The sequence below is a fragment of the Macaca nemestrina genome, chromosome 1 (assembly GCF_043159975.1).
Source record: "Macaca nemestrina isolate mMacNem1 chromosome 1, mMacNem.hap1, whole genome shotgun sequence".
NCBI classification, from domain to species: Eukaryota; Metazoa; Chordata; class Mammalia; order Primates; family Cercopithecidae; genus Macaca; species Macaca nemestrina.
The window spans coordinates 11,695,861-11,708,261 of record NC_092125.1 but is presented as its reverse complement, the minus strand read 5'-3'; the positions used below and the strand labels follow the sequence as shown (position 1 = coordinate 11,708,261).

General features: G+C 38.8%; 1 protein-coding gene across 21 annotated transcripts in view; it reads left to right on the top strand.

The window, feature by feature from the left end:
- LOC105474624 (ryanodine receptor 2) overlaps window positions 1-12,401 on the top strand; it is a 786,480-nt gene that overhangs the window by 450,115 nt on the left and 323,964 nt on the right. For all 21 annotated transcript variants that reach the window (XM_071073921.1, XM_071073859.1, XM_071073912.1 and 18 more), the window contains 4 exons: window positions 82-323; window positions 4,280-4,472; window positions 6,773-6,989; window positions 9,487-9,591. In XM_071073921.1, the coding sequence (XP_070930022.1) occupies window positions 82-323; window positions 4,280-4,472; window positions 6,773-6,989; window positions 9,487-9,591 (757 nt within the window). The remainder of the gene's footprint in view (window positions 1-81; window positions 324-4,279; window positions 4,473-6,772; window positions 6,990-9,486; window positions 9,592-12,401) is intronic.

Below are 12,401 nucleotides of genomic sequence, written 5' to 3'. Positions count from 1 at the left end.
AAGTAAAATTATGAGATGTAAATGCAAACAATGGAAGGTTTGTCTGGACTTTTCTTACATGCGATTCCTGTCTCTTTAAAGCATGAGACCCAATATTTTTCTGGGCGTCAGTGAAGGTTCTGCTCAGTATAAGAAATGGTACTATGAATTGATGGTGGACCACACAGAGCCCTTTGTGACAGCTGAAGCAACGCACCTGCGAGTGGGCTGGGCTTCCACTGAAGGGTATTCTCCCTACCCTGGAGGGGGCGAAGAGTGGGGTGGAAATGGTGTTGGAGATGATCTCTTCTCCTATGGATTTGATGGCCTTCATCTCTGGTCAGGTACGTGCTGTCCATTTTCTTTCACCATGTTCCAGAAGGAGATCTTTTGCTGGACATTTCTGAAAGCTATTGGTGCTGCTTCCATTGGGTACTTCTATAGGGTATTAATCATTCAGAAATTTAGCATTGAGAGGATGAGTAAGAGTGTTGGGGTAAAAGCAGTATTTCACTAGGGGAAAAAGAAAACACAATTATAGTACGATTTCCAAGGGACTGCCTAGCTTATGAACAGTGCTGTGTATTTAAAGATTTAAATAATAGTGTATTGCTTAGGAACAATACTGTGTATTTAAAAGTGCATTCCAAAGCATGAATGAACTGCAAGAAACTTGTGACTTTTCTGCTTTAATTGGTATGTTTAAAACTTCAGCTGCCAATGGAAAAGAACAAAAAACAAACCTTGGAAAATAATGGGAAGAAATAGACTAAGTTCAGCCTTCTGTTAGATAATGTAATGGTGGGAAATCAATAATTTGTAAAGTGTGGTTTGAGGACTCGGATTATAATCAAATGACACTCTGTTTCAGAAGTATAAAATGGTTTAAAAATAAAGGAATAGGTCATTTCACCAGCTACCAACGCTTAGTTTTGATGGTTGAGTATGTATTAGAAATGAGTACTATATATTTAAAAATAATATTCTTTTCTCTGATTCATGAAGAAGTAGAGTTTGGTTAGCTCCATTTAAAAGCTTAGCTCTTGATTATGTAGATTTTTTTAGATGTTCAAATTCTTCTGGATTCTGCAGACATATGCTTATATTGGTAAAGCTGCATTTGGAATATAGTCCTGGTATGATCTTGTCATAGTTTATAAATTATTTAGCATATGGAAGATACAGAAAGTTACCTTAAGTTATAAAGCTGAACTTTGCCTCTTGTGGAGTACAAATGATAGGCATTTATGTATGCTTTATGGGCCTAAAAGCTTATGAAAAGTAAGAAATAAATTGAACTATACCTAAGACTTTATGGTAATGAGTTTATATCTAAAAGCATTCCATGTAGTTGTATGTAACAATGATACTTACTGAATTCTTTCTTCATTGAGTGCCAATAGCTCAATTGTCTAGAAGAGATGAAGCTGTATTTTGTTTTTTCTGTGTGTGTTTATTTATTTATTTATTTATTTGTTTATTTCAAGACGGAGTCTTGCTCTGTTGCCCAGGCTGGAGTGCAGTGGTGCAATCTTGGCTCATTGCAGCCTCCACCTCCTGGGTTCAAGTGATTCTCGTGTCTCAGCCTCCTGAGTAGCTGGGACTACAGGCTTGCACCACCATGCCCAACTCATTTTTATACTTTTTTAGCGGAGTCGGGGGTTTCACCATGTTGGCCAGGCTTATCTTGATCTCCTGGTCTCAAGTGATCTGCCTGCCTCCGCTTTCCAAAGTGCTGGGATTACAAGTGTGAGCCACTGTGCCCAGCCTCAATTTTTAATTTTTGTGAGTACATAAAAGGTATATATATTCATGGTGTTGAAGCTGTGTTTTGCATATTTCATCTAACCTCTGAGGAATGTGGTTGGAGTCCTCACAGTACCGTAGACTACTTTATACAAAGGCGACCTGTGCCAGCCAGACTATAGTCACAGTGCCTTGTTCCCATAGGAAATTTTTCCTGTTGACCAACCAGAGATAAAGAGTCCTCATTTCAGAAGACCTATTAAACACAAAATAGGGCTAATGTCCTTGTTATAAAACGTTTTAACTATAATCTTTTGGATACTATTACCTTCTCTCTCTCTAGCTCCTAGTATTACTCTGCAGGAAATAAGTACTCAAATGAATAAATGAAACATGTTAACTTGTTTTCCCATTACACAGAGATTAGATTAAAAAAACATTAATCGACAGTGCCAAGTTGCTTTCATTTAGTCTCTCTATATAATAACATATTTTACTATTTTTGTTTTGTATTCAATTTGAAGCTTTTTCTTTCAATACATTAAAAGTACCTGGTTCTTATGGAATTGAATTGTATGCATTATGCCTTTTATTACAAAGTATCTGTTAAATAGAATAATAAGAACAACAACAAAAAAATTTAGTGAATCTGTGGACATGTACCAGAAAGGATGGTAGGCACTGGAGTTTCATGAGAAAAGCATCTTAAAATTTTATTCATTTTTTTAAATGGCAAGAAAAGATGTATCATATCATGTCTGTACTTGAAAAGTATTTTCTCTCAAGCCACTGGGGGTCTATTAAATGCTTTGCTGATTTTAGATTCATAATCAATAAAGACAGATCTAAATTAGTTGGAATGTGAGTTATGAAACTCGAATTCATAGTAACAGATAACCTTCTTGGGGGTCATTCTCCTATTTTCTTCTTAATGGTTGATGTACAATTTAAAGTATCAAATATCAGTGATTTCTAGGTTGGAGCACATTCTCTGCCACTTAACATTTTGTAATTGGAGAGTGTCAGTATTTCTTGGAACAAGGATTGGGCTCATAAGGAAAAGTTTTTACTTATGTCTTCATTTCTTCTCTTCAATTTAACCTTTGTGGTGTTGCTACATTTCCTCTCTGTCAATGCAGAACTGGATTTTGGGAATCCAGGTCCCAGGTGTTTGAAAGGACCAAAAGTATAAAAAGTCTTGGTGCTTTGAGAGAATTTAAATATAGAATTAGTGTGGAGGAATGTACAGGAAACATGGGTACAGGTTTCTAATACAGGATCTATCAAGCTATCATATCCCTCAAAGTGAACAATATATTTGATTATCATAGATATCTTGTAAACAACATTGCTATTAGCTACAGATCTTGGTACAAACAAGAAACTAGACCTTTTCCTGCATTGCTTTTATTTGATTTTTTAAAAAGCTACCTTTATTATATTCAGGGAATTCTAGAAGAGACACTTGATAGTGAATTTATTGCCTGTGGATTTGAATATTGGTAAAATAAAAAGTGTCCACATTTTAAAAAAATAGGTATTCTTTACTACTGGCATTTCAAATATGTCCTTGGTAGAGATATTGGCATGCTAGAAGTAAAAAGAATTATTAAAAATACAAAGCACGTATCACAAAGTCTGTTTTTGTCTTCGCTCAAATTGAAGGTTTTGTTTATGTTTGTGAGCATGTGTGTTTGGGTGGACCTTGCCTTCTTTTCTTCCAGCATGCAGTGAGAAGCAGATGCTCTTGGGACTGATCAGCAAAGGAGGTCTTAGAATCAGGAATGGGCTTAGACCATAGGTTGGTCTTGCCAGGGCAAGAAACAACATTTATCAAATATCATTTCCATGCCTCCAGTTATATCCTGCTTTACTTAAGAAGCCAACCAAGATCTTGTGTGAAATGAATGTAAAACAAAAACCAATTGGCCTGTAGTTATCTCACGATAAACAACGTGCTGCAGGAATGAATGATCATATTTTCTGCTTTCGTTATCTTTATGTATTTTTATTTTAAATTGATAGAACGATGGGATTTTAGCATTTGACAAAGGGATGGACATGAAGTATCTGCTGTGCCTGAGACTCTGTCACTTGTAAAACATTAATCATCAAAATAACTAAACAAGGGGATGGTATTTGGTGTTCTGTTGATAAGACATCAACATTAAGAGAGGTTAAGTAATTTGGTTATGGTCTCACAAGCAGTAGATGGTAAGGTAGCTATTTGAAGTCCCTGGAGATGTTCCTTGGACATCATTATATAATCTGCTCTTAGATAATTTCTGGATCGATTGTCATCCATCTACATGCGGAAATTTCTGTGTATCAGAAGGTGTATTTTACAACATAGGTAGCAGCCTGACTCCTGAAATAGTCGTTTTTTTTGACAAAGGGTTTAACATGTAACATGCGTTTATATTCAAGATTTATTCCTTCTGGTGTTGCGCATTGGTTTGTCACTACCTATTCAAATCTTTTGACTTTGGCTCTGAAGCTGATTCTCTGAGATAAAAAATACATGACCTTCCTTAATGTTTCTCCCCCCCAATAGGTTGTATTGCTCGTACTGTAAGCTCACCAAACCAACATCTGTTAAGAACTGATGATGTCATCAGTTGCTGTTTAGATCTAAGTGCCCCAAGCATCTCGTTCCGAATTAATGGACAACCTGTTCAAGGAATGTTTGAGAATTTCAACATCGATGGCCTCTTCTTTCCAGTCGTTAGTTTCTCTGCGGGAATAAAGTTAGTATGTCTATGTTTTTTGGTCTCTTTCCTTTCTCATTTCTCATACCTCCGCAGAAGACTCTGCACTGCCATTGCCCTGCTTCTCTAACCATTGTTTCTCTCTCCTGGGCACCTGTCCTCAGCGCATTTTTGCCCATGCCTTGAAGGAGGAGGTAAGGCTCACCTAAGAGGGCATCTTGCAAGGCTGAGTGCTTTGTTTACGGATCCCACTGTTTTTAGATGTGGGCAGTCTCGCTCAAACCAGTGTCCTGAACTATTTCAAGGTTTTTTTCTTTTTTTAGTTTATTTAGATGAAATGAGCAAGGCTGTTTAGAAAAGTACTGCTTATTTTCTTATATTTTCATTGATTTTCCTTTTTTAAGCCATAGTTCTTCACCCCATTGCACACCTCCTTATTTCAATAGAAATTAAATATCCTTTTTGTTGATGAGGCCCAGGTGGCCTTCTTTAGTGTTCCTCTCCACCTTTATTCTCTTTATTCCTTTGTTCTCTGCTTGTGGTCAATGGTGCCAAGATGGTTTCCTCACAGTCTTTCCTTTTTTGCTATTACTGGAGGGAAACGAAGTGATAATCCATTGTAGTTCTACAAATAAAACTTGAATAAATGATGGTCTGTTATAATAAGTAACTACTCTGTCACTTATTTTTATATACACACACACACCTGTAAACTTAGAAGGACACCCTTTGTTTTAGTCATAATTCTCCCAGGAATAATTCCTAGTTACAAAAGCAGCATATTGAAGAAGGAATAGAGTAATCATGAATATTAGCTATCCATGTACCAGCTCTTTTTTCTGATGTATTTATACAAATTATGTTTCTATAAGCTTCTGGAATGTTTTAGCATTTTTATTTTTCCTCACTTTTCTTTGCTTTTATTTTTTTGGACTGGACCTGATACACAAATTAGAAAAAGAATTATGGCCAGCTGCGGTAGCTTGCACCTGTAATCCCAACACTTTGGGAGGCCGAGGTGGAAGGATTGCTTGAGGTCAGGAGTTTGTGACCAGTCTGGTCAACACAGTGAGACCCTATCTCTGCAAAAGTTTTGTTTTGTTTTGTTTTTCATTTTGTTTCTTTAGCACCTAGTGTTGTGTGCCTGTAGTCTTAGCTACTTGGGAAGCTGAGTTGGGAGGATCCCTTGAACCCAGGAGTTGGAGGCTGTAGTAACCTGTGACTGTATCACTGCACCCCTGCCTGAACAACAGAGTGAGACCTTGACTCAAAAAAAAAGTACAAGGAAAATGGAACATTTAAATTCATTTTTTGTAAATCCGAGAGCCCCAGGAAACAGATATCATTTAACTGTTTCAAAAAGTGTTGTTCAATGGAACTCAGATTAAAATAGTTTTGCTTAAATGAGCAGAATGTCTAAAAGATTTTAGTAAGTTCTTTTTTGTTGTTGAAATTGATAAACAATTAGCAATAAGGTTACCTGCTTCCTTCAATTTGAAGAGACATCAGAATCTCCTTTAAAGCAGCAGTCCCCAACTTTTTTGGCCCTAGGCACCGCTTTTGCCGAAGACAGTTTTTCCACGGGCCAGGGCTGGGGTTGAAGGTGGGGATGGTTTCAGGATGAAACCGTTCCAGCTCAGATCATCAGGCATTAGTTCGATTCTCATAAGGAGCATGCAACGTAGATCCCTCACAGGCACAGTTCACAATAGGGTTCACGGTCCTATGAAAATCTCAGGCCGCTGCTCATCTGACAGGAGGCAGAGCTCAGGCGGTAATGCTCTCTTGCCCACACAGCTCACCTCCTTCTGTGCAGCCTGGTTCCTAACAGACCACAGACTGGTACCTGTCGCGGCCTGGGAGTTGCGCACCTCTGTTTTAGAGAATTTCATTAGGAAATTGAAAAGTGACTGGTTTTCCCCTCATTCCTTGTTAAGTCCTGTAATTTTAAGCATATAGATATTTCGTTCAGGTCTTTATCTGTTGATTACGTGGGTACTTTGGGGCATTAGGTGACCAGTTATTACGGATATGCACTTCATTTCCATAAGATTGTAGTGCATGTGCTTTTAGTTACTTCTCCAGCAGGTGATGTCTTCACTGACCCATTAATTAGCTGAAGGTTTTCTCTTCTGATGAATATGATGCCCTCAGGTTTTACCTTTTACAATTAGAGGCCCTTGAATTCTAAGGTGATCACGTTATGATGGTACTTAGAGGAAAATGTGGCTTCTGATAAAATTACTTTTGTACTAATAATTTTTCCCTGAGATTTTGTTAATTAGAAAACTTTAATGTACACCAGAGATAAAACGGACTCTAACATGCATCCTTTTTAGAGTACGCTTTCTGCTTGGGGGGCGACATGGAGAATTCAAATTTCTTCCTCCACCCGGGTACGCTCCTTGTTATGAAGCTGTTCTGCCAAAAGAAAAGTTGAAAGTGGAACACAGCCGAGAGTACAAGCAAGAAAGAACTTACACACGCGACCTGCTGGGCCCCACGGTTTCCCTGACACAAGCTGCCTTCACACCGATCCCTGTGGATACCAGCCAGGTACCAAGATCCACTCAAATGGCAATCGCTGGTGATGCAGTCATTCTGATACGCAGTGGCTTTACTCTTGGTCCGCAACCCATGGGAATGGATTTCACAGTGATACAGTTGTACAGTTGACACGCAGGACTGAAACGAGACTCATAAAATAACACTTACCTTTACCATGTCCACTCACTCATTTTCTATTCTATGTTTTTTTTGTTTGTTTGTTTTATGTTGTTTTTGTGATGGAGTCTTGCTCTGTTGTCCAGGCTGGAGTACAGTGGCACAATCTTGGCTCACTGCAATCTCTGCCTCCTGGGTTCAAGTGATTCTCCTGTCTCAGCCTCCCAGGTAGCTGGGATTATAGATGCCTGCCACCACACCTGGCTAATTTTTGTATTTTTAGTAGAGATAGGGTTTCATCACGTTGGCCAGGCTGGTCTTGAACTCCTGACCTCAGGTGATTCACCCACTTCAGCCTCCCAAAGTGCTGGGATTATAGGCATGAGCCACTGGGCCCGGTCTCTATTCTATGTTTTAAGTAGTTTTCCTAGCCCAATAAACTGATTCCCTGATGTACAAACAGATTACAACCTGAAGTGTTAAAAACTCTGTTCAAGTTTGTCTTTAAAGTTTTATTAAAATAATTAATATTACTTAGCTTATAAAGTGCATATTACACTTTTAAAAATAGGCAATAATAGCAACAGGTGGAACTTAGTGGGCAAAAATCATACAAGAAATTTTAAGGTATAATAGTGTTAAGATGATTTAATATCTGGGGTAACATACTGCACTTGAAGTAATATCATACAGATGTGACACATACTGATTTTAGAGTGTAGTTCTTAAGCCCCCGGCCTTTTTGGCACTAGGTACCGATTTCCTGGAAGACTATTTGGCACCAGCCAGTGGGCCGGGGTTGAAGGTGGGGATGGCTTTGTCATGAAACTGTTCTCTCTCACATCGTCAGGCGTTAGTTAGATTCTCATAAGGAGTGCGCAGTTCACAATGGGGTTCACACTCCTGTGAGAATCTAAGAAGAATATAGAGAAAGATGAGGAACCTGTATAGGAAACATGGAGTTTTTAATTTCTTCTAATTTCCTTCTTGGATACACTTCTTTGGAAGATATTGAACTGACTTTTATCTTGGGTATAGATGAGGATCGTGAGCTCTAGAGTCAAAATGCCTGGCATCAAGGGCCTACTCCCTGCTTAGAGGAGCTGCTCACCTTGTTTATTGGGATGCTAAGAGTATGTTTGTCATAGTTAATAGATACCATATTACTTGGCAAATAGGCGCCCAACAGATGTTAGCTGTTTTCCTCTTTTTCTGTTTCATAGATATAACGGTGTTCTGAGGTTGGCAATGAATTAGATATGGATTTATATTGATGGTGAAGTAGCTTCAGTGAGGTTGGTTAGATATTCAAAGTTTGCTTATTAGTGTTTAAAGATCAAAGACGTTGTTTCTAAAGTCTGAAGTTGAATTAATCGCCTGCCTCAGAAGCTTCAGTTGCTTAGCAGTCAGATGTTTAGCTCCTTGAATCGTATTTCTTCTTCCCCCTTTTTATATCATGTTGTTAAAATAAACATGCAAACATTGTTCCCGGCCAAAATTCAGTTTGCATTGCCCGTTTGCTGAAAGGTGGGAGGATATCTGTAGTGCAACCTAAGTTTATAGGAAAAAAGGTTTGGGAGGCTAGAAATGGACAACTAGATGATGTCATGGTAGAACCTTAAAGATTACCTGAGACCCAGATAACCTCTATCAGGGAAAGGAAACAATTATCACCTGCTTCTCGTGGAAATGCCAACTCATCATTGGGCATTGTGGTCATTTGCCCACTCTGTGTGTTGTGAGACTAGCTGTGGGGTCACACACAAGTGCTTAATCAAGACATAAACAACCAGTCCCTTACTTTGTGTTTTTTATGAACATTCAGTTTCTTCCTTTTATTGGGAACATGTAAAGATTTTGTTTCTTTTCTGTAAGGCTTATATTTAGAAACCACTAACAGTAACAGAGTAGAGTGTAGGGGAAGACATCAATCACTACAGTCAGACATTTACATGCTCAAAGAGCCGACGGATTATCATGTGAGCACTGAATTGCCTTTACCCTGGCTTATGACTGCTGGCCCAGTTGGTGCAAGAGCTTTGGGGCAATTTCTCGTTTTAAGTCATACATTCCTTGGCAGTAGCCCCATATCCATTAAACATCTTTCGGTTGTCCCCACCAACACTCCTTTGTGTGTGTGTGTGTGTGTGTGTGTATGTGTGCGCGTGTGTGTGTGGCTCATAAATTGATTTGGAAACCTAAGTTGTCAAAAAAAAGTCCCAAAATTTATTTAAAGAATGTCATGAAGTAGATGACTTAAAACTCTGTTCTATGATTACTGGTTTATGAGGCAGTTTTATTTAGTTCAGTTTGAAGCGAAGACCATTGGCACCGCATCTTATTGCATTTGTTTCTGATGTCTTTTTTTTTTCTTTTTTGTAAATTTTAGATTGTGTTGCCTCCTCATCTAGAAAGAATAAGAGAAAAACTGGCAGAGAATATCCATGAACTCTGGGTTATGAATAAAATTGAGCTTGGCTGGCAGTATGGACCGGTACGTAATTTTGAAATTTATTTTCGGATTCTGTTAACACATCTTTCTGAAAACAGAACTTTTTCTCCCTTTTCCTGCTTTGGGGTGACATCAATCAATTAGATTGATGTTTTCCCCCCAGCACATTAGTTTTTGTGCAGTTTTGCATTACTACATGATTGTAGTTAATGGGGCTGACAGGCATTATTGGCAGGTTCACTGAAGGATGGTCTAGCTGCTTAGACAATGGAAAGTTATCTGTCTCTGGGCTGCAAGTTATATTTTCAAATCAAGGTTAACATACACAGATAATAGGCATTGATTTTTAAGCCACTTAAAAAAATCTCAGTGAAATTGGAAGTGAAAACTGAAAGTGAAAAGAAGGCAATTTACTTTTCCCTCACTGATGTTTCTTTTCTTTCAGTACCAATTGTGTGTAAAAGCAGGAGACCTGCGGGCAAACGTTCCTAGTTGGTTTTACAGGTAGAATAAAGGCTGAGAAATCGTGACTGCACATGCTTCTAAATGATACTCTGCTAAAGATCTTAGTTTACAACTTAATATAATTTAGATTTAAAACAAACAACTTCCTGTATAATCCTAGTGTATATCATATACTTGTTTGTGTCAAAACCATGGTAATACTTTCATTTGTATGATATCATTCTAAGTGTCCCAAAGGCTGTAACACTTTCTTATACCTGAGTGAATAGGGAAATTAATGTATTTACTCATCATAGTTTATTGCGTTGAGCTCTAAATAAAGAATACTTAATGTTCGTAGTAGTATCGTGTGATACTCCACACTACTCAGTAATATTTATATATTTATTCAGTGTCTTGCATTCTCACATACAGATTATTAGGTCAAATTGTCATCACGGTGAACTGGGTTGTACTATTATTTCAGTTGTACTGGTGATGACCTAACGGAGACTTCTTGCATTTGCTAAATGCCTTGGCAGGCATCACGTAACTAGTGAGTAGCAGCTCCAAGACTGGAATCACGGTTTTCTCAGACAGAATTTAGAAAGTGACTGCAGGTCACTGTAAGGCTTGCTGAAGCATGACTAGAAAATGGGATACTTTGATTAACTAAATGATAGTTAGACATTTGTTACCCCAGCAAACCCTTGGGTACCTAGTTTTGTGCTACATTCATCAATTTGTTTGTTTGTTTGTTTGTTTTTGAGATAGAGTTTCACTCTTGTTACCCAGGCTGGAGTGCAGTGGTGTGATCTTGGCTCACTGCAACCTCCACCTCCTGGGTTCAAGCGATTCTCCTGCCTCAGCCTCCCAAGTAGCTGGTTTTACAGGCATGCACCACCACACCTGGCTAACTTTGTATTTTTAGTAGAGACAGGGTTTCACTATGTGGCCAGGCTGGTCTCGAACTCCTGACCTCAGGTGATCTGCCCACCTCAGCCTCCCAAAGTGCTGGGATTACAGGCCGGATGACAGGCACAACCAGCCTCATCAATTCTTTTTGTTTGTTTGTTTGTTTGTTTTTTGTTTTGTTTTGTTTTTGTTTTTTGTTTTTTTTTTTTTTTTTGAGACGGAGTCTCGCTCTGCCGCCCAGGCTGAAGTGCAGTGGCCGGATCTCAGCTCACTGCAAGCTCCGCCTCCCGGGTTCTCGCCATTCTCCTGCCTCAGCCTCCCGAGTAGCTGGGACTACAGGTGCTGCCACCTCGCCCGGCTAGTTTTTTGTATTTTTTAGTAGAGACGGGGTTTCACCGTGTCAGCCAGGATGGTCTCGATCTTCTGACCTCGTGATTCGCCCGTCTCGGCCTCCCAAAGTGCTGGGATTACAGGCTTGAGCCACCGCGCCCGGCCTATCAATTCTTAAAATTGAAGGATATATATAAATGCTACATAAAAGACTGAACCATCTATTAGTCGGTAGGAAGAGAGATGCTACAAATGTGTAAGTAATCAATTGCCAGAGGAATTATAGGCAGCATTCCCCAGAAGTTTCAAAAATAAGAAAAGATGATTAGAGGCCAGGTCGATTTTTTTAAAAGTTCTCATTAAAAAAAAAAAAAAAATCCAACAAAATGTAAAACAAGCAGCAAAACCCCATATTGTAATAGCAAATATTTCAGTGGGCTTCTAAGATGATCTCCGCTGCAAACTCAGTAAGTTCACCTAAATGATTATGTTTTCAGTGAAGTCTTAGGAGTGTTTCTTCTTTAAGAACTGACTAAAATATAAAGTCTCATTATTATTGATTCTTCCAGTTAAATTTAGTTCTGCTTGATACCATACATCATATTCCTGCCATGTTCAAGACACTCTTTGGGTTTTCAAGTACTAAACTAAAGGATAACACAGTACTGCGGAGGCTTCTTGTCCACAATTGACTCAAGCTATCCTTTGCTGGATCTGAGGCCAGTTGAGGCAACACTGGGCTTGCTGTACCTCTGGGGGAGACACTGAGCCCTGGGTCTGCTGCTGTTGTGTTAGCAGCCGCACCTTTCCTGGCGCGGGAAGTGTTCTCTCATCAATGTATGATTTGCAGCCTGCTTTTTTTCCAAGACCTTCCCTGAAACTCCTGTTTGTGTAGTAGTTATAATCCTTGACCTTGGTCTGTTATTCTAGACTAAGATATGTGCCTGTTACTATGCTAATTTCATAAATTCATTAACATTTTAAATGAGGTTTTGAAGTATTCAAGTATGATTTTCTTTGGAGCAATTTATACTTAGCTACCCAGCATGCTGGTTTTTTTTTCCAAAGAAGTTATCATTTCTTTGGGATGTATTTCCCAGAAGCATGGTGCAAAGGCTCTAGTTTATGGACTAAGAAGGCAAATCCATCTATCATTTATTCGT